The sequence below is a fragment of the Amphiura filiformis genome, chromosome 4 (assembly GCF_039555335.1).
Source record: "Amphiura filiformis chromosome 4, Afil_fr2py, whole genome shotgun sequence".
NCBI classification, from domain to species: domain Eukaryota; kingdom Metazoa; phylum Echinodermata; class Ophiuroidea; order Amphilepidida; family Amphiuridae; genus Amphiura; species Amphiura filiformis.
The window spans coordinates 58332547-58356725 of NC_092631.1; the positions used below are offsets into that span (position 1 = coordinate 58332547).

The 24179-nt window shown below is 36.7% G+C and overlaps 1 protein-coding gene across 1 annotated transcript; it reads left to right on the forward strand.

The window, feature by feature from the left end:
* The first annotated feature begins 965 nt into the window (after positions 1 to 965).
* On the forward strand, positions 966 to 19433 carry LOC140151125 (programmed cell death protein 6-like). The gene is made up of 5 exons (XM_072173348.1): positions 966 to 1060; positions 10780 to 10987; positions 13306 to 13461; positions 14266 to 14409; positions 14967 to 19433. Exons 1-5 carry the CDS (start codon positions 1034 to 1036, stop codon positions 15191 to 15193), a joined length of 762 nt encoding a protein of 253 aa, XP_072029449.1. The 5' UTR covers positions 966 to 1033; the 3' UTR covers positions 15194 to 19433.
* The last annotated feature ends 4746 nt before the right edge of the window (positions 19434 to 24179 follow it).

Genomic DNA, 24179 nt, shown 5'->3' on the forward strand with positions numbered 1-24179 from the left:
ATTTTTTGAAAATCACAATATAATACAAATTTTATGACAAATTATAAAAATTTGATATTTTTCAAATTTTTAATATAGGCCTATAACAGACTACAGTCTTCGAAGTAAATTTTATAAATCTAATGATATATTCTTAAAGTGTATGTAGCTGGGAGGAAAAGCCGACGATCAATTGAAAATTTTGACCTTTTATATTGAAGATATGGATTTTTTCCCAAAAAGACCTAATTTTTTTTGGTGTTTTGGGGAAAACAAATCCATATCTTCAATACGAAAGGTCAAAATGTTCAATTGATCGTCGGCTTTTCATCCCACCTACACATACTTTAAGTATAAATCATCAGATTTATAAAGTTTACTTCAAGTACTGTTAAATATCAAAAATATCAATTTTTAATGACTTGCCATAAAATGTGTATTACATTGCGAATTTCAAAAATCAAAATTATTTGATATCAGAAGGACATTCTTCGTATTCAGAATGCAATTCGATATGTCTGATGTGCTCTAATGTCCCACAATAAATACTGTCCAAACGTTCATACCCGGCTTCCCTTAAGTTAGGCGGGCAGCCTAACTTATTTCTTTCTTGCCATTTCTTCTTTCTTTCTCACAATTTGCAGCTATTGCTACTACTTCCACATCCTTGATCGCATTTCAACCAAACTCAGTCACAAGCAGTATTGGGTAGCTGGCTACAAAAGTTATGGGTTCTTTTAATTCGGGTTCACCAAAATCTTACATGTGTAAATGGGGGGGCAAAGACTTTTGGCACATCAAAAGAGTGGGGGGTAAAGGTTTTTGGCACGTCAAAAGATGTTTTGGCAGACCATTTTGAGAATTCATCACCCCGGGGTACAATATTGCTCAGCCCCTAATTGCGGTATTTAAAAAACGCCCGTTAAAACGAGGTGAAATAGACTAGCAATTGGGATTTGCTGAACGTTAGCCCCGTGTATTATATAGTTTCCAGTGGGCAGTGGGCTCGATTCATCGTACGGTACAGAATTCCGGACAGAAATAGTGATTAAAAATGGCTTATCCAGGATACGGAGGACAGGTAAGATTCCTCACGTCATTGTTATAAACTAAAGTACTTTCTTACCCGAGTAAGAATTGCCAGGCTCCCATTGTGTGCGTCTGCACGATCACTACATGATGAGCGATGACAACTAAAAACTGGCCTGCTGAATTTGGCAGGTTTGCACTGTTGCAATAATCATCTAGACTACGACAACAAGGGAGGACACGCCCATTAGTTGATAATTAACTTCACAAGATTGAGTCATATAAAAGATTACAAATCCTAATAATAATTTGTCAGTCACAATCATGTTCATTTATACATTGTCATTCGACAACCACACATGCACAGGCCACAGCGCACGCCACATCCGCACAACACATTAACATTTCTATTTCTTGTCGGCCAAGTTGGCCTAAACCGGGGCCCAAACACAATACATATTTACAAAAGGAAACCGACATAATATGTTGTCTATACTTCACTTGACCCAAATATATTTATTTTTGTGATGAGATAATCGCACACATGTATGGAATTTTAGAGGGATTGTGATAGCAGTTCCACATAGAAAAGCTGCACTATCATAAATCATGTCTCATGAGACTATGCTGTTTTGAAAGGTGAATTCAAATTTGCCATCAAACCACATCATTTTATATCAAATTAAAGCCCTTGAGTAAAGAAAGACAAAACTGAAAACCGTTTTGTCATAGCACTTTCCGTAGCAAAGTTACATCTTGTCAAAGGTTGACTTTCATCAAAAATATTCAGCCAACTAGTTTTTATGCATCAATCATTACGAAAACTTTACACTGTGCACCGGACATTTACAACCATGCATGACTCATAGATGGCTCGATATGAATATTTAGTAGGTACTGTGATTATCCAATCAGTGCACAATGCCAGTAATTGATCACGCAGCAAGTACGGTACTACTGACAATGCACTAATGATTGAGCACAATCATCGGCAAATTGATAGACGCCTAAATATGGTAATTTTGCATACATCCAGCCCTCGAATTAACCCACGGCATCGACAGCATATTGCCGTGGGACGTGGGTGCCCACCCCCACTGCCGTAATGCCCTCAAAATATGTCCTTTACCGACGGCAGTCACTTGACGTGCCCTCTAATGAAGTTGCCGTCGGTGCCCCAGCTCTGCCCCTTCATTATAAATCATTAACAAGTACTGGTTAAAACCCCGAAAAATTGTGGAAAATTAAATCGAAAATCTTGAACACAATCGCTATTTTGAGCATCGTAACCCAGCTATCAATCACAGTATACACAATAGTTTGTTGTGAATTAATATTCATTACCCCTACGTAAGCTTACATATTCAGCCAATCACATCGGCTTTTATACATTATCCAGGGCTGTCAACTTTTTGGAATTGCTTGGCGTGAGACAGGCGTACCGGGATTTGCCGACTCCAATGTTCATTTTGTACCATGATTATTTGAGCCACGGCGCCGAGAATGTGAAAAGCGGGGGCCACAAATTATTCATGACGATCGTGAGATTTTACTCATGTCCCAGCTTTTTGCGTGAGATTTACTACGTAGGCGTGAGATTATACTACCTTAGCGTGAGACCGTGAGAAAGTGACCCAATGCGTGAGACTCGCGGCCAATGCGTGAGAGTTGACAGCCCTGCATTATCTGTGTGATCGCAAAATTTAAGTAAATTAAACTGTTGATTTTTGATTGCTTTGTATTATTTAAGCTGGGTTTTTGAGCAATTAAGTTAGTTTTAGTGTAAAGTTGAGACTTCATTTTTCCGATTGGTCAGAGAAATACCTTCAGCGTACTATCGACCAATCAGAAACGCTGTTAGTAACTAAGCTTCCTCGTGTCGTGAACAAAATCCGAGCGCTGGGCGAATCAATTGATCTCTCGATTAGCAAACATTGACTGCCCATTGCAAACCGATGGCGATACCCTTCCGGTATCGTCTTATCTTGTACATGTGAGCCCATCTCTAGATATGGTTTGAACGAAATAGTTTTTATCCCGGCGAATTTGATCAATATTATTATCAAAGTTACAGCTGTTTCATCGCTGTTTCGAGTCCGTTTTGCAGCTCAGAACTAGGGATCGCAAAATTTAAGTAAATTAAACTGTTGATTTTTGATTGCGTTGTATTATATAAGCAGGTTTTTTGAGCAATCAGATTAGTTTTAGTGTAAAGTTGTGAGTCGAATTTTACTTTGGTGTCGAATTCAGCTGACAGCAATGCATCTATTTGCTTTTGAAAAATTGCCTTGGTGCCCTTCTCAAATTTTCAACAGTTGCCATGATGCCCTTTTGCCATGATGCCCTTTTGAAATATTACAAACTAGCGGGATATTACAATAATAACATGGATGCTTCGCACGGGTCCCCGCTAGTTGAGTAAACGGGAGCGGTTAGTAAACGGGAGTGGTTAGTAAACATAAAACGGTGATGATAATCATGGTTTCTTGGTGTAGATTATTCATCCAGTATAGTAATGATCATGTTAGCTTGATAAACATAATTATCCAGACCTGTGATAATGTTGTTAGGCCTACTCACTCAATCCCTCAGATTACTTTTGAAACAGCTCGTGACAGAATGATTGATTTTAACTTTATCCCAACAAACATAAAACATTAAGGTTAGAAGAGGTCGCAAGAAAACGTTTGAATTCCGGGTTAAAATAGTATAAAACATGTAAGAAACATGTTTAAAAGTTGCTGCAAAACATTATAAGCGATTAAGTATTGTTAATAGCTAAACCTATATCGTAGCCAGGATTTAATTGCGGGGCGGGCTGCACTTAATTCCCAAAGTGTGGACGTTCACCCACCCCGTAACATTTAACCTTTTCGGGCTAATACTGAACAGTTAACGACTAATTTGGTCCCTGTTGGCTACATTTTAACATTCCCTCTGAAAAGTGGAGTTTTTTGCAAATCTGTCACCCAATGACCCCATGACCCCATCAGCTTACACTCAATGACCCCCCGAAATGGCTTCAAGGCCTTTACTTTGACCAAGTTTCCAATTATGAGGGGACACAACCCCCTGCACGGCGCGCGACACAATGGTGCTTCGTTGCCATTCAAGAAGGTGGCGGCAAAAACTTCGAGTGTGCCCCCCCCCCCCCTTTCCCAAATTCTCACAGAAGAAGTCAGTCACGTACACACCCAGACAAACGTACGCATGGGTAGGCCTACGCGCGGTAAGCCAACATTAAGACCCATAAGGTTATTGACCTCAACGGCCTAGCAACTGACCATTTTTTTTGTTATTTCCATAGTGATTGAATAGTTTTGCAAAATGAACGTCAGATGGTTTAATGGCAATATGTACCCGATCAATGTACGAATAAATCAGAGCTGAAAGTCAAATCATCTCAGAGCCTGCTTCTGGACAAGATTTAGCGACTTCCTTTTATTTATATAGATTGCCGTGCTGCCTTGCCTTTTCAGTGAAAATCCAAGGCAATTATCAACTTGCCCTAAAAAAGTTGCTGTGCCCCTTCAGATCCTTAATTCGAGGGCTGCATACATCTATTGATTTTTATTGGTTGAAATTACACACATGATCTCTTATCCTATCATATGACACTGCTGCACAAAATATTCGAGCATATGAAAGGAATATAATGGGTTCATTAAAAATGTTGGTTCCCAGTGTCGCACAGTGGCTGGGTGACCGTGTTATGGCTATGTAATTACCAGTTGCTTGGGCGTAATAAAATTTGGAAGATGAGTTAATAAAATACCGTATTCACTCGATAGTTAGCACATGTGCTTCCTATCGAGGGCTTTTGAAAACGTGCAAAAACGAAAAAAAATGAACAGCGCCATCCACAAAAGTGACAAAAGTGTAAAGGGTTTTGAGCAAATCATCGATACACATAGCTCTATATACGAACAATTAAACCTACGAATTTGTGTGTTAACTACATTAGCTCAGTTGGTAAAGCGACAGGCTTTGAATCATCTTAAGAAGAGCGAACTGAGCAGGAGTTCGAGGCTCGTTATAAACTTTTCCGTTGCTTTATTTTTATTTTGGGGTTTGAGCTTTTTCTTCATAAATTTAATCTTTGTTTTTCATTTTGTTTCTTTATTGTTTTTTATTTGCTTTATTTTGTTTTGTTTTGTTTTTTCTTTTCTTTTTCTCCTTTCTTTCTTTTTTGTTCTATTCATACTGGGGTCATGTGTTATTTATTCAAAACATACCTATATACGAACAATTCAACCTGCAAATGTATGTCTGAACCCCATTAGCTCAGTTTGGAAAACGCCGGACTTCGAGACTCGATGAAGTTCAAATCTGTTCAGTATTTCACTATTTAGATTTTTTTCTCTGCCATGTTTGTTTTACAGGTCTTTTTTTTAACTACGAATATAGGCCTACATTTGACAATTCTTGAAGGTTTTTTTGTGGGCTTTTTATTTATTTATTTATTTATTTATTTATTTATTTATTTTTACCAAAGGAACAATTAGAGATCAGTTGGATTAAAAGTGGAGTGGTTACATAACTCCTTGGTAACTGGATCACGCACATTTTTGAAGGCAAATAAATACGCTCATTTCGTTCTAATAGACAAAGTGATAATCGGATTACACGTAACACTTCGCTGGCGAATAATTGGATCAACTTTAAAATTTCACCCCTACATCCAATTTCATGCATTTCTACACACATGCATGCTACACCTCAATGGCAGACATAGCTGCTGGGACACAATAGAACAATAAATGGCGTTGAATGCCATAGACTTTGTGTTGCGATCATATCGATCGTGGTGCAGAACTCAAAAGCGTGATCCAGCTGACAGTGATAATCGGATTACACGTAACATTTCCCTTGCGAATTGTTACGCATAGTCGTGCTAAAAGTCGGTCGATACATGTTGAACTCAGCACAATTCAGAAAGACGCCTTTTTTCTTTGAAAATTCTCGGTCAAATAAAAAACTTTTTTTTTTCAGTAATGTTGAATAAAAAAAAATGAATAAAAACATAGTTCTTGGATATGCATTTGAAAAAAATCCCGGTGTTAAAATTAGGCACGAAATTGTTTCCTGTTTGATTTTGATAGGACTCAGCTTCACCTAGATTGCGGAACTTAGTCCTCAATGATAGTCAGTCATTTATCTTTTGGTCGTTATATGACTATCATGATACATCTCCGAGGAGCAATTTCAGACAATTGCTTGGGATTACTGGGGCAGAGGTTAATTGAATCCTTTCATGACCACTGATGCATAGTCAAGTCTGACAAGGACACTCAGCACGAATTGAAAGACCATGTCACTCTCGACAAAAGAATGCATGCATGTCAAAGGTCATACGACACCAATTGGTGTTTGTTATGCTCATCGAAATATGTACAGTAGGTCTATGTCTGGTTCCCTTCATTGTATGTAATGTCCTTCCATATACTTCTCCAACCCACTTGGTGATCAAAATTCGTCTTTGGCTTGCTGTTATGTCATTGTTGGCGTATTTTTGGCCATTTAATCAGGGACTGGAAACAGATTATTGTCAAGCTATTGTTATCAGATTATCTTTTCGACCTTCGATTGTATGCAAGTTGCGCCGAGTGCGCTATGTTTGAATTTTATTATTTACTCATGTTGCCCTACTAAATAAAAAAATAAAAAATTCCAATATCTTTTTTAAGTTATGTAAAATTGTGTAAAATGTCTATCCATTGTCGAACACAATTTCTGTGTAGCATGGAAAATCATTTACATAAGATTTTGAAGACAAAATGGGTCAGTCCATATCAAAACAGATTGAGTGTACACCCACCCTCTTGGATTTTGCTCTCCTTTGGCTCAGGGGTACCTTTCATGGACCCCTAGGTGAGGTCACAAGAAAACAATTCAAATTCAATTTCGTTTCCGAATGGCGGGCCATCTAAGTTTGGCGACCTTGACCAAAATTGGGAATTTAAGGTGTCCAAATGACAAAGCACTCTCTTTGAGAGGCATTTCCTTCTTAATTAAATCAGTTGTGACCCTCTCTCTGAATGTGGTCACTCACTGGCTGTGTCTGAAATGCCTAATGCCAAAAAAGATTGATTTCGGAATATCGTTGGGATTTCAGAGGGGTCAAAATCAGCACTTCGTACTGTTCAATCAAATTATCTTTGATTTTGAAGGACCCATGATAATGTCACAGTGCACTTATAGGTCCTAATTATGTTCAGAATGGATTAACCATGTGCAAATGTCTATGAGCAATTCAAAAAAAGAGAAATTTCTAGACCTCCTACAGAATTTTAGGCCCCCTAAAGTGGTTCAGCCACAAATGGCGCTTAAAATCGGCAAATTTTGACACCTAATAACTTTAGGTGTACACCAGATATGAATTTCTAGTCTTTTGCATCTGAAAGAATGTAGTCTAATGTTACTAGGAACATAAGATTTGTTTTGTATTTTTGTGTTTTGATATTAAGTTGATGGTCCCAAAAATCCCAATTTTGACTAATAATGTACAGGTTATGGGTACAAAATGTCAATTTCAACATACCCTTTTTTCTATTTTTGATCACTTTATAGCAAATTGTCTTATTTATCCTGTTATTACATAGTTAACAACGTCCGATTTTGGTGATTTTGGTGTCTAATTATGTTTTCTTGCATGAGAAATACAACTACGCAACTTAAAAAACTGTACAAGGAACCAATTACCTCCTTATTACAATATGGATGCTTTTGGCAGCCATGTTGCAAAAGAGGGTCATCGGTTCCTTGTTTAGTTTATTAATTTGCTTAGTTGTATTTCTCATGTAAGAAAACATATATAATTACACACCAAAATTACCAAAATCAGACGTTGTTTATGGTCAGAATTCAAAAAGGTCGTTGACCTATGAACATTTTTCGTCATAGCGCCCTCCTGAAAGGTCTGACACATAACAAACTATACATTTTTGGAATCCTCATGACCATACGAGTAATTTGATATATTACTTGACATAATTGGGAGCATTCTGAACATTTGACCCCCATAACCTGTACTTTGCATGTGCATCGTTGCCAGGAAGTGCATTTTGACCCCTTAAAAAATCCATACAGAGGATTAGAAAGTAGTTTTTTCTTATTACTTGACTCAAAAGCAACTTGAAATATCAGGATAAATAATACAAATGGCTATAAAGTGATCAAAAATATAAAAAAATATTATACTAAAATTGGCATTTTGTACCGTATCCTGTATGCATGGTATGTTAGGCAAAAATGACTATTTTTGAAAGCGTCAACTTAATACTAAAACACAAAAATACAAAACAAATCTTATGTTCCTAGTAACATTAAACTACATTCTTTCAGATGCAAAAGACTAGAAATTCATATCTGGTGTACACCTAAAGTTATTAGGGGTCAAAATTTGCCGATTTTAAGCGCCATTTGTGGCTGAACCACTTTAGGGGTGGCCTAAAATTCTGTAGGGGTCTAGAAATTTCTCTTTTTTTTGAATTGCTCATAGACATTGGCATATGGTTAATCCATTCTGAACATAATTAGGACCTATAAGTGCACTGTGACATTATCATGGGTCCTTCAAAATCAAGATAATTTGATTGAACAGTACGAAGTGCTGATTTTGACCCCCTCTGAAATCCCAACGAAAATCCGAAATCTATCTTTTTTGGCATTAGGTATTTCAGACACAGCCAGTGAGTGACCACATTCAAAAGAGGATCACAACTGATTCAATTAAGAAGAAAGTGCCCTCAAAGAGAGCACTTTGTCATTTGGACCCTTAAATTCCCAATTTTGGTCGAGGTCGCCAAATTTTGATTGCCCGCCATTCATAAACGAAATGGAATTTGAATTTTTTCTTGTGACCTCACCTAGGGATCAATGAAAGGTACCCCTGAGCCAAAGGAGAGCAAAATCCAAGAGGGTGGGTGTACACTCAATCTGTTTTGATATGGACTGACCCAAATGTAATAATTTTGTGGAGATACAGAATGCTAGAACAAACAAAATTATATTTTTTCTGGAATGTGTACACCGTACGCTTGGTATTCCTACTGATTTCGATACTGAAATAATTCTTAAGATGATGTTCTTTGAAGATTTATGTTGGCATTTCTAGAGTCTGTCATTATAGGCAAACATGTAGGCTCATTTCGCAATGTACAAGACAAGCCACGCACTGTGTTGTAACTGTGCTTGGATTCGTAGGGTATATTGATCAACGTATTATTCATGCTTGCTCAACTGAGGATAATTAGTAAACCTGCAACTCGCATGGTACAATGGGTGGAAGCCGTTTACAGTCCCTCCATAAAGAGGCCTTGCATGTGACGTATCATCCCGTAAATATGGAGGACTACTCAAATGCATTCAATAAAAGCATGATTGCAATCTACCGTGACAGTTCGTCTCACACACATAACCCTGCAATACGATCAAATAGGTTGATGACAGCATTTGATTGAATGGACTGCACTCCGCCATAACTACGGTGAAGGACACCGGTTCAAATCCTTTGTCTGGAGCCAATCGATAATTTCATGCAGGGCCTCTATACAAGGTCCCTGATTCAATAAAGCACACAATGTAACAGGCACAATTGAATCGAGCGGGATTTTACACACAATGGCGTGTTTATAGTGAGACAATCTTTCCGTTATTTAGCTAAACTACCGCGCAGTCTAGATTTGCAATGGTTAGTAAAAACATAAACAAATATAGACTGCGTGGCAGTCCAGCTAAATACCGCATAATCTGGCTCACTATAAACACGCTCTTTGTTTTTTTTATTTTTTTTATTGCACAAAATCATAAAAGTATAATGGATAAGGTTAAAATTATAAAATGCAAAAGATTTCTTTGCGGTTAAAAAGCATGTCCATATCACGTTTAAGTCGCAGTTATTGTGTCCTTCTTGATGTAAAACGAAGTCAGTATTTTGAAATAGACTGCGAACTCAGTCTTCAATGATAGTCATTTGATAGAAGGAACCATCATCAGAGCCTTTGAAAAATATGGAATTTCTGTAGCGTGTAATGGCAAAGAGGACCATGACCACCTCATTTTAACATTGAGGGCATACCCAACTACATTGTTGAATAAACAGCCCATGACCCCAGTATGAATAGAAAGAAGAAAAAAAAAAGAAAAAACAAAACAAAATAAAGCAAATAAGAAACAATAAAGAAACAAAATGAAAAACAAAGCAAAAGAAGATTAAATTTATCAAGAAAAGCTCAAACCCCAAAATAAAAATTAATCAACGGAAAAGTTTATAACGAGCCTCGAACTCCTGCTCAGTTCGCTCTTCTTAAGATGATTCAAATTCTGTCGCTTTACCAACTGAGCTAATGTAGTTAACACACTAATTTGTAGGTTTAATTGTTCGTATATAGCTATGTGTATCGATGATTTGCTCAAAACCCTTTACACTTTTGTCACTTTTGTGGATGGCGCTGTTCATTTTTTTTCGGTTTTGCACGTTTTCAAAAGCCCTCGATAGGAAGCACATGTGCTAACTATCGAGTGAATACGGTAGTAGTATTGCATAGTAATTCCTTATAAAAATTTAAAAGATGCCTAGTTTTGATTTAAAACACACAAGCAGGTGCAAGGAATTCCAGTGATTTCCTTCAAATGATGCGCAATGGGGAGGAGTTGTGGCTCTGTCTTGCCGCATACATTACATCTATCCTGTTTCAGGAATTTCAATGAGACATTTTTAAGATTTAAATAAATGCATTTTCAACACGCATTGTTGTTGTTATTTTTTAGGCTCCATATGGTGCTCCACCTGGCCAACAACCTTATGGTGCCCCACCACCAGCCCAACAACCGTATGGAGCTCCACCGGGCCAACAACCATATGGTGCCCCACCAGCCCAACAACCATATGGTGCTCCGCCACCAGGGCAGTATGGTGCCCCACCACCAGGGCAGTATGGTGCCCCACCACCAGCGGGGTATCCAGGAGCACAACCAGGTATAATATATTAATCCGTCGCTGTTTTTGGCAAACTGTCGTATGACGAAAAATGCCGTTTTGAGAAAATCGCATTTAAAGTTTTTCCAATTTTTGAAGACTCACTGGAGAGCACCAAAGTAAAATATGTTTATTATTATCAAAGAATATGATCAATAATATATATTTGTCTTTGTTCTCAACTTAATACAAACTTTTTATTCATTCACTAATTAGAAGTAATTAATCTGCAAACTCATACGGCAGTATGCCAAAATATGCAAAATTTGACAACCTATGTAAAAATATATGATACGCCATGTGATACGACAGTATGCCAAAACAATAGGAAACTGCAGATACATGGTGGCCTATGGCGATGTATCATGATACAACTATGATACGACTGTATGCCAAAACACAGAATGAAGATTTAGGGGGGGTGTTACATAAAAACCATGTCGTAGCATACTAACTAGTGCCATATCTCATTAACTAATTACATTGAGGTCTCAAAACTTTGTGAATATAATATAGAGTTTCATTCATAGATTTTGAAAGTTTATATAACTCATTTTGCCCAAAAATCGTCATACGACACTATGCCAAAACAGCGACAAATCTTTCTGTTCCATTGATATTATAGATAATTTTTTATTACTTCCGTAGTCTGAGCTGTGCGCCAAGCGTAAGCACAGAAAAGATAAACAGTCACACTGATTGGCTGATCAATGCTCTTGACAACAAGACAGTGGACCCATTGGTTGTCGGCGCTGCGTGTGGTAGGAGACCTTGTCACTTCTACGCGATCGCCGATCATCACGGAAGCCGGACCACGGAAGTAATAAAATATTTACTGTAGTTTTCAGAACTAGCCATGGAATCAAATCACAATAATATTACATGTATGTTAAAATCTACAACTTAATATATTTGTACATGTACTGTATAAGTGGTAATTTTCGCGAGGGTTTTATTTTCGCGAATTTCACGATTAGAGTTCCAACCGCGAAAATAACACCTCGTGAATGTATGCAATAATGTATTACAAGTATAGGGAAGGACTGGGCAATCGCGAAAATAACATTCGCGAAAATGTGTCTCTCACTCCAAATCGCGAAAATAACTGTACGTGAAAATTACCACTTATACAGTATATAACCAGATCCAGCAAAATGAGGACAAAGGGCTATTGACTATTCCATTTGAAATCTCCACTCCCCCTTTGGAAGATTTTGGAAATATCTTCTACAGGGGGAGTATGAATTTTAAATGGAATGAACACATAAGGCAGCTTCATTTGAATTTCATACACCCTCTGTGAAAGATTCAACCTGAATCTTCCACAGAGGGAGAGTGAGTTTCAAAAAGGACCAAGTAATGTGTTCATACCCCCTCCGGTAGTTTAGGATTTCACGCAAAGGAGTTAGGCTTACTCTGCAATGTGTCTTGATATGAAGAAAAGTAACCATTACTACTACATGTATTATAATAAAATAAAGTATGTAAAAAGACCAACTATTCAACAACAAAAAACTATAATCATGCAAATGTTTGATCACATCCCCGGTGGCAGGGGGGACACGTAGGACTGTTACCACAAGTACAAATTACCCCATTTTGCAGTCGATTTCAAGGACAAATCATGAAATTTTAACCCCTTTTTAACTCCAAAACAAGGACAAAATGGTACTCTGAAACACCCCTATTTTTTAGATTCCGAGGACACATTTGCTATTTGGCCCTATTTCAACATTTCAAGGACGAGGCGTTTATGAATGTGGTTTTTTTTCAGTAATTACCAGGGCATCACAGAATTCAAGTACATGTAGTACCCCTTGCATATAAATTGGCTATTGCAAAATTTCCGCGAATCTATGCTAAGGCTACGCACGAAATAGAACCAAGAACAATATTGATCATGGGATCTTATTTATCTGGCCAGCTATCCACGGGATCGGGAGAAAATAATAAGAACCCCTTTTTTTTCAATTTCGTGGACATTTGTGCGATAAAACACCCCTTTTTTCCAATTTCACAGACAATTTTATCCGCGGACAAGCCCTAAAAATGTTGAGTGACCACACCGGGATCACATCCTCCATACATATTAATGTGACCCGCTCTGACAAAACCAGGAACAAGTCACATTTATAACATTTCATGATTTGAATAAAACTGTAAGCACTAGACCATAAGCTTTAAAATGATACCAACAATATATAAATAGCATCAATACTTTTCAAGATATAGATGATTTTGGCGACTTGTTCCGGGTTTTGTAGGAGCTGGTCACATGTATGGCATATCATATTTTCACTTAACTTCTCTACATACAGGTGGTCCACCTCCAGGTATGGATCCCACTGTGTACAGCTGGTTTCAGTCTGTTGATCAAGATAAGTCTGGACAGATAACAGCCCTAGAGTTACAGCAAGCATTAACTAATGCTAATTGGTCACACTTCAATCCAGAAACTTGTAGACTAATGATAGGTAAGTACATTCAAATGTCTTTTTAGATATTATCAAGGAGATTATACCCAAAGAGTACAGACTCAAAATTGCCCTGTGTGTAACACTGTGGTATATCCACCATAGAGATTATACCCAAAGAGTACCGACTCAAAATTGCACTGTGTGTAACACTAACAGTAGGCCTATGGTATATCTGCCATTTTGGTTTGTTACTCATGACGGGCAAATATACCTCTGGTAGTTGTCCACAAGAGTCTGAAATCGAACAATAATTTGTATCTTTAATTTTGAGCGTTACAAAGGTTTACTGCATTTTTAGCAAAATTACTCACAGAATCCAAACAACAACACACTTTTTTACCCCACATGAGAGACACACAAACATGTCGGAGTTGGTACTCTCTGGTTCTACCTCATTGGGTATTATAGATTCTGTGTAATTACATGTAGTTTCACCTCAGGCTCTCTTGCTGCTGTCATTTATACATAGGTAAGCTTGTTATGTACTGAACATTGTGTTGTACTAGTAGGGTCTATCAGCTTGACGATTTGGAAAGGAAATCTCAAAATGTTCTAAAAGCTTAAAGAGGACCTTTTGTGTGCGATTCTGTATCATTTGAATGTAATAAATTTGTTATTGAGCTCAGTTTAGTGTGGGTGGATGCAGATTATCTAGAGTCTTGGAATTAGATGGCTCGGCCTTAGACCTCACCATGTGAGAGTTTCACTACTACCATAAAATCAACTAAGAACTAGTATGCTCCGATTTGTATTACAGCTTCTTGAATTTCAATTCACATTAATTTGCGTTGCTATTTTCAGGACTGTTTGACAAGGACAATAGTGGTACAATAGATCTGAGGGAATTTGGTGCCTTATGGGCTTACATTACTCAGTGGAGGGGAGTATTTGAACGTTACGACAAGAACAGATCAGGGAATATAGATTCTGGGGAACTCTATCAAGGTATGTAGCATAAACTGGGAAAAATTGATGTAGCTCTAGAATGCCCTACATGTATGCATTTGATTCTTGGTAAAGAATGTTGGGTAGTGGGTTATGGTTATTGATGATATTTTTGAACTTCATTTCAGCGGAAAATTTATTGTAATTATGAATTTCAATTTAGTTAGTTAATCCAAATAAAAAAATACATCAGAATTTAAAGGTAATTTGGGATATTCCAGTTGAAATCCATACACCTATGACAGACTTGACCTTAATCTTCCCAACAGGGAGTATGAATTTCAAATGGGATAACCTGAATGGAACCTCCATTTGAAATATATACAATCAATGTGTGGGAGACCAAGGTTGTGTCTTCCACAGGGAGTGTGTAGATTTCAACTAGAATATATCCCATTTTGATTTAACAGGGTTTGTGTTTGATCAGTTAAGGTTGGTGTTAATTCACATTGCAAGAGCAGGTAAAATAGTGGTTGTAGCCAGGGTTTAAAAGAATACAAAGTTAGATAGTTTGTGTGTTGAGAGAGTTAACTGTTGTGCAATCATTATTTTTACAGCTCTAAATGAAATGGGATTCCGAGTCTCTGCGCCGTTTTCCAACATGATAATCAGCAGGTATGACATTCAAGCCAGGCAGTCTCTCAAACTTGACGATTTCATCCAGATATGCGTACTCATGAGGTCGTTGACGGACGCATTTAGGCAACGAGATACGCAGATGAGCGGAACAATACAGATTAGCTATGAAGACTTCATGTGTATGGCTCTGTTGAATAAGCCTTGATAATGTGTTGTAGTTTGTCAGTAGTAAAAAATAATATCTAGGCTGGACACTGCTTGTAATACCTGGGGCGATTTCATTACAAAAGTAAACAGCTTATTCTTGAAGGGCATATCATACCAGCAGTCAGCATGCAATTTAAAATCGCACAAGCAATCAAATGCTGGTAGTGTTTTTACAATCGCTACCAGCATTCAGTTGTGGCTAGTGATGTAGCGACAAAGTTGCTTTCAAGTCTACAGCTTGCAACTTGACTAGCGACTTATCAATCAGATATCGCTTTTCTGATAAGCAACTGAAGTTAAGTCCCAAAAAACCTATGCTCCTAGAGATTGCCTAGTATGATATGCACATTTAGGAATGTAAAGCAGTCAATAGTCTTTGAGCATAGCTGTCTTGTTGGTCTGGTTCCAATTTCAACCTAGATCAGATAGTTGGGGTTGGTAGCAAAGATAGTTTTAATTTGCAAAACCTACCTTAGTTCCAAAATAGTGACATCGGCACATCTTTGATCCAAGTTAATCATTATTTTATATAGTTTACAGGAAACAACAGGGTTTTTTCATTGATGGGTGTTGTGGGAGTGTAAAAAAAGTAGTTAAACTGAAGTTCCCAGAAATTTTCATTCATGCACTTCCAAAAGTGAAATGAAGGAATGGTCAGGAATTTGGAACCAGACACATATTTTGCTAAACCATATAACCATTGAATCCCGTCATTTTTGTTAGGCTTGATGGGTTGATGAACTTGATGTACAGTGTACATTGTACACCCCACATTCAATTTCTCACTTGATGGTGTGATATTTTACTGTGCAAGTTACAGTGATGTTGAAAGTCAGTTTCTCAACTTGAGTTACTTTTTTCAGAGTCTTGGTTTAGCAGCGACATAGCTTGCAGCATCAAGACTCTGAAAAAGGTACATTTTGAGCAAATGTCAAAAATGTCAAGAGTCCAGTATCAGTCTTCACGCTGCTAGTTTATCCAATGTTTTTTCTCTAGATTTAAAGAGAAGTAGTTTTAACTACTTCTCTTTTCACAAGTTAAAACTTGTGAAAATTAGACATGAGTTGTATTGATCTGTTGAAAATAGGAAATAACTGCTTTTTGTCGTAAAAATACCAGACTGATTGGTATCCAAAGATACTTTGATAGTTTCCAGACATATTGCCAAATATTAACATATCAGAAGTGTAGGTAAAACAATGATAATTCTTAAGAGGTATCTGCTTAGACTCTTCACATGCTGTACATTTCATGATAATAATTGTAACAATGTTTTCTTCCTAATTGTGTAGAGCTTTAGAAACCTATACTTAGATATGTTATTCCAAGGAGATTAGACTAGGGGAGTCCATACTCCACCATGATTGTGTGTATCTTAGTGAGGGGAGGGCAATAGTGTACCTCTGGGGTGTTTTGGCATGGTCCTGGAAAACTTAAATCTTAAGTGCATACATGTTTCGCATGCATGTTATATATTGTGCTGATTGTGTGTGTTAAGTGCTACATGGGGCAAACCACAGATTATGGTTTAATTTTGGGCCTTCGCTGAGTAATGCCAAACTATTTTGGTACCCAAACATAACATTCCAATATGGCAGGATTCCCATAGCATTACACACAGAGGTATGAGTTCTTCCCTATTCTAATCTCTTTGTGTGACATATGTGGATTACATTGTAAGCAAATGTATATTGAATCAGTTAAATGTGTTATATGAAGGATAGAGGTAGTATAACTGGTTGGTGTCACTAATAGTGTTCAGCTTGGGGATGACCATGATTTGATTCAAGTCTCGTTTAAAATAACAATATCACTTCTCAGTGAAATGAAAACAAAAAGTTATGCAGTTTGGGTACACATGTGCCAAGAATTGTCACAAATTCTTAGGAATGACTATGAACAAGGCCACATCCTAAAGACTTAAATGGTCTGTCATTCATGGTTTCAAAGAGCTACTACCACAGAATTAGAGAAGGAGAACCACCATCTTGATACAGGCTGGAGCGCTCGAGGTATTAGTTGTCATGCAAATGCAACATGGATGATGGGTGCATTTGAGAGACACACTTGATGCAAACTGCATGCCAGTACCCCAAGACGCTTCAGATGAGACACAGAATTGTTTTCGTTCGTCTTCGTGCACCGTCAGCAAGGACCCGAATGCCCCCAATTTTCTCCCTATAGCTGATGATGGCGCGATTTGTACATGCCGGTATAGGAGTCCCAGTTTTCCTTCTCTAATTCTGTGGCTACTACATACACACATTAAACCCGGCTTTCAGATTATTTTTCCAAGCTTTAAATTTGCACCGATTGTAATTGCAAGAAACTTTGAAACCTGAAATGAAAATTTCCCTCATAAACAGTACTTGAATCGGATCATATGATCATTGTGATGTCATTATTTCATTGTCTTTCTGTGTAGTTGCTAACAAATAATTATTGATTAATAATTATGATAATAATAAATAACTTTACGCAAGAATGGTATACGAAAGGATATTTAACATAGTAATTTTTATAGTGTTTAAAACACATCATATTTTATGTGTACCATTAATTTATATTGGCGAAAAAAATATAATGTAAATTAATAGTTTGAAATACTGTAGTCTGTAATAAATACCCAGGGTGAGCAATTTTTTTCAAAAGGGGGCATTTATTAAAAGCATATTTTCAGTGAAAAAAGTTTTAAAAATTGGAGCGAAAATTGAAAGTATGATCCACTTCTGGTTCGTTTTTGGGTTAAAATCCAATAAGTGCACTTTAAGCAAGAATATAATTTTTCATTGGTACATTTGTAATATTCGACCATAATTTGGCAATTATTTGGATACAATTGGTTTTGTCCATGCAATTTAGTGATTGTGATGCCAGCTGCACTGATGCAAGTTTTAAACTTACTCTCACGATATGGCCTGGAAATGTTTGCATTTTGGTCACTGTTTTAGTGAAATATTGCAGGGGCGTTTATTAGAGAGGTTGTTTATTACAGACAGAATTTTAAAACATGATTTTCTGTCTCTGTCCAACTTTTGACTGGGTCGTGCTCAGCCCATGGGCTGTTCCAGTTAAAATCCATACATCCCCTATAGAAGATATGACCTTAATCTCCCACACAGGGAGTGTAGATTTCAAATGGGAGTCACCCATTTGAAATTCCACTCCCTATGTCGAAGATTAAGATCATGTCTTTCATAGGGGGTGTATGGATTTCAATTGGAATAGCCCATTTGGGAACACACGCCAAAGTTTTCCACAAAATGTCCTGCTACTTCTCATGTATTTCTTTATTTGGGATTCCCAGCTTGGGGCAGGCCAAGTATTATGCCGTAAACGCTATTCCATTTGAAATCCATACACCCCCTATGGTAGACTTAATCTTAATCTCCCATTCAGGGGGTGTAGATTTTAAATGGAATATCAAAACAAAATTTTGGACCAGCATGCAACTTATTTTGACCAATTATGGTGCGTACATGCAATGACAGTTATGATCATTTTATGGATGAAGAGTCTTGATCTTCATATTTTAGGGTTTTCATTGCTTATCGCTGTAGCAGAGAAAAGTTGTCAAGTGTTGTTTTGTTTTGTGCAAGTTTTATGTAAAGATATGTTTAGGCCCTAGCTGTTTATTACTACAAATTAAATGTTTATAATCTGTTTAATAGAAATTGTGCCAGTAATTTTGAAGAGAATTATAGGCCTGCGATTTTTCTGTACAAAATATTTTGTTCAACTGTACTACCAAATGATCAACTATTTTATAAATAGGCCGATCTAATATATATCATGGCTATTGCGTAAGACATGTAAATAAGTAATAAAAGTACGGATATACAGGCCTTGCCATCTAGATTTCAAAGGCGAGTGGTCAATTGCTCGCTACCTTGATGCTAGGCGAGTAATCGAATCACTTGCCAGTGGTCAAATCACTCGCTAGTGGTCGAATCACTCTCTAGGTCTGAAAGAGCAATTAGTATGACACACTTACGCACTGCTGACATCCTGTCTTTCAGAAATCAAGACTAATTTATTACGATAAATTGAATACATTGGAAGTGCTAAAACTTGAATGTAATTTAGATTCAATTTGGGTGATTGACAGCGAGCGATATTTATTGTCAATGGTGAGTGGAAAATCGCTCGCTAGAAATTGAGTTTGGGCGAGTGGTGGCGAGCGAGAGCTATCGCTCGCCTCAAACGGCAAGGCCTGGATATACTCTTATTCTATCTGACTTCAGTTTCATGTTCTATCTTGTCTTTATCAGATTGCTTTGACATTTGCCATTTTTCTGCTTCAGTAGCATATATATAAATGCTCATTCCAAAGATGCAAAAATCTGAATTTTTGATGCTCAGGGCGATCTGGTTCAGCAGATCGATGAATAGGCCTTTAAAATAACATAGATGTGCATTACAATCGTTCCAACAACTCTTCCTATACCTTTGTACAGGAGGCAACCATTGTTAATGAATCCACAATTTTATTGACTGCTTTTTATTTTTATATACCAAATCTTAAGATTCTTGTCATCTGTTCGGTTAAAAGCATCCATTTTGGGAAGAGAAATTAATAGTTTCAATGTGAATGGCACAGATTACAATCTGCGATTTCCTCGTAATTATAGCGTGCGAAAACATTAACGTGTGCATAATATCATTTTACGCTCTGAACAAAGCACACGCAGAACTATGCCTGGGGCATATTCAAAATTATGCCCACGCTTTTAACCAATCAGATGGCGAATCTGTAGATGAGGTATATAACAGTAATCGGAAGCGTGTATACATGTAAGCGTGTAAAATTCGTCATGCCTGGAACCTGTTTGTGTATACATGCTTACATGGTTGAATTCAGTATTATTATGGAGGTAGCAGCTAAGCATTGCCATTTTATTTGTAGTTTATTGGTGATATCAACAGAGAAATTACTGATCTTCTTGTAAGGTTGAGTAACAATGGGGCCATTCTTCAGAAAATGAAACTAATTTGAAAAAAATCAAATTGTAGGTATCATTTATTTTTAAACTTTTTTGTGACAAGTATAGTTCAAAGTTTTAAGAACTGTAATTTCATGAAAAATTAATCGCCGAACACCCTAATTTGCATAAATTAACATAATTGTTAGTTTTGGGTCTGAAAGTAAGGTTTTTGGGCCATTTTAACACTTACTGCAGTTTTAACTTGTTATTATTATGTTTTTTTAATTTCCTGAAAAATATGCTGTTATGACGCCACTAAAACAAATCAGAACTGTTGAAAATTTTTTCAAACCACAACAATCGCGTAATTAACGAAACAAATTAATTGGTTTTTTATGTCACACACGTGACCAAAAACATGCAATTGTTTTTACCATCAGAAAAGATTTTATTAACTGAACTTCATATTTTATGTCAAAAGGTAGACTGATTATACCCTCCATTCCAGCTTCCTAAATGGAAATTATTATTCTTAGTTTTTACGTAATTCATGATTATTAACAAGTCACACACGTGACCGGGGTCACGTGTGTGACAAGTTTGGTAACGTGTGTGACGTACAAACTCCGCCATGGAATTCCATTAAGAGCACCCTATGATGTTGAATTTGGTATCAATGTATAGCTATGGGTCTCCTCTATCCACTGACACCAAAATAAGTACCAACATTCTTGATACCTTGCTGCTATGGTATCATTTTGTGGTTGTGTCCTCACAAATGTGATAAAACCTTGATTGTACACACAAATAGGCTAAAAATGGACTTTATGGAAGAAAAAAATCCAAACATGTAATTTTTACCCGATTTGTAGTTGCCATATAAAAGTAAATCACAAAATGAACCTAAACACAAGGTTTTAGCTCAACATCACCTGAAATATTCTTTAAAAGAGCAAAAACTGACCCATGTTTTACCCCTACCCCTAAGAATATGGATTTCTGTGTCACCATCCGGTTATTTCAGTTTTAATGGAAGGTTTGTATGAAGTGATTGTTGACATGACACCACTGTTTTTCCCTAAATAATACATTTAGTTGGTTATAGGGCATATAATAAATAAATTTGGAAACAAATTTGCTTTTATAAAATACTTTAATTGTTCACCCAAAAGTTTGGTAACGTGTGTGACATTCAGACGAACAAAACCAAATGTCACACACGTTACCAAACGTTGAGTATCAAACCCCCAATTAACATAGCTAGGCATGAATGTTTCTTGTCAATGTTGGTGTCATTGTAATTGTAAGATATCAATGCTTTACTACATTTGGTATGAATATGTAGGTCCTTGTACATTCACAGAAATTTAGAAATGAATTTTAAAATCCAAAAACTTGCATCCGTCTGATGTCACACACGTGACCGACCCTTTGTTGACCCCTGACACGAAAATAACACAACGTAAAAAAAAAATAAAAATATTTTTGAAGAGTATAGACATTAGTGTAACTATCATGCAAAATATATGGTGTTATCTGTTTTATTTATAAAGCAGGCACAGGAGCATTAGTGTGAAATACCCCCAGTTATGTCACACACGTGACCGAAGAATGGCCCAATGACTAACTGATGACATTCCTCATGAAATAATCATGTGAATTCGGCGATCTTTAGCTTGTTTTCGTGTTGAAATGGATACAATCATGTTTCACCATTGTTCATCACCATTTAGCAACTTCGTGCCCGGTAGCGTCTGCATGGTTTACTTCGCTTGTGTAGTAAACCACACAGGCGATCTTGGACACATTGTTATTAAATGGTGATTAACAATAGTGAAACATAATTGAATCTTAATGTACATTTAAAATAGACTTGGTGGTTTATAAAAGCATTATTGTCTAAATGTATGTATATTGCATGATAAAAGTGTGATCCTCATGATGAATAACATTCCATCAGTGGGAGGTATGTGAACATCATCAATAGCTTTTTGGCTTTGTAGAATTTTTGGGATGCTGAGCAAACGATTATTTATGCCAATCTAAATAAATGTTAACATGTTAGTAAGAGTAATTGATTATATCAGTATCAGCAAAACGAGACGCCTTAACACTAATCTTTTGTTCAAACACAGTTAGGGTGCTAAAAAACATGAGGATGAAATCAAGTATCTTCCTTTAAGCCTTTTTAGACCCCAACATGGCTTTATGGACCATCTTTGTGTAAAAATGACATACAGTAGTTCACTTACAGGACCTTGTCCTTTAAATTATAAAATATGTACTTTCAATTACAAAATGCCCACTACAAACAAAGTTTAAAACTAAACATTTTAGAATTATCCTATCATATTCATATGTGTTGGTTGCACATGCTCACCAGTGCTCACACAAGTTTACATAGGGTACTTATAATTCCCCTCTCCCCTCCATACAGAAGGAACTTGAATGTTTATGTATGTAAAACACTATATAATTGAACAAATAATAACATGTATATTTTTATATGATTACTGTAATAATGTGTTTTGATTTAAAACTTGTATCAATGTTACAATAATGAAATGGTCTTAGCCAACAATATTACTCCATTAGATGTTTTATATTTGTGCTGTCATTCATGACTTATTATTAAAATCTACTCTGTAAATTTCTTGTTGAATGGCATTCTCTTTTATGATGTTTGTGCACTTATTTATGACCAGCACACAGTGTCAACACCCTATATTATAAATATTTTTTCATACAGTTCCCTACTCCGTTGGTGAAATCAATATTCTATTATTGACATAGATAAAGAAAGTTTACATATGCATTGTGATAATACACGTGCGATCGAATATTCTATACAAGCTGCACCTGGATCTTAGGTGAATGGGCTATGTGTTCCTTTATAAAATTGTAATTCTCAAAATTAAATATATCACAATTTTAACTTGCGATTTAAAAATTGTTACGCCAAAAATGCAGTAAAAATGTATCCAGAGCAAACAGCAATGGCCGCTAATTAGTGTATTTAATTTCAAGTTAGTGTATTAAAAGCAAAACCTGTGTTTTACCTGAAAACAAATAAAATTTCCTTGTAATAGTAACACCATATGGGATACTAGAGCATGCGCAAATCGTAATAATGTGTAGAATAGAACTTGGTGGTATCTCATATGATAGTTGTACTATGCTTAGCCTGAGTCGCTCGGCCTATCTCGAACAAAATCGCCATGCCTGGCTATTGAAAAACGAGAGGATTCGCCGTACTATCACGGCAATTTTTGACACGAAGATATAGGGATGATGACGCTGTGCAGCAGGGTACCCACGTTCCTGGCCTAGGGAGGGACCCGGATCATTCATCAGAATGGACCGGGCTAGCTTTAAAGGCAAGCTCTGTCACTTGCGTTGTGGCCGTTTGGGCTAAAAGATAGCCTCAGGGCCAGCCGTGAATGAAAAATTAATGTTGTTTAATCAATAAATCTATGATTTGGCACCCGATGTACTAATGTGGATGCACCAATAAGACGTGTTCTGGCTAAATGAGTGGAAAGTGACCAGGGAAGAAATGGAAAATATGGTTCGTGATTGGTTGAACATGCCAAAAAACAAAAGAATTCTTGTTTGAAATATGACTTTTGAACACTCAAGTTAGGGAGCAATTCTGTCAAGATTTATATATCATCATACAGCTTATGATCCAGAGATAATTAATCTGAACATAACTCAAAAATAAAGATTTGCAAATTTTGTCAAAGAAGAAAAGCCAATTAGAGAATGACATGTCTTATTATTTTAAACCATCAGATATATGCCGCAATTATCCGAACATCCAATAATTCCAAACATGAAAAGTGTCAATAAAGCCCTCCATGTACATTTTACAGACCATTCGGGCTGACCATTGACAAATTAAACTAAGATCATACGTGGATGACTTGCGATTTATTCCTTTTTGGGGAATACCCAAACTAGCCATCTACCTAGCTAAGAAAGCTTAAGGGCAGAGTAATGGGAGAGAATATGGACCTTTTCGAGCTTCATTATTTCTGAATTGTATGTCCAAAGTAT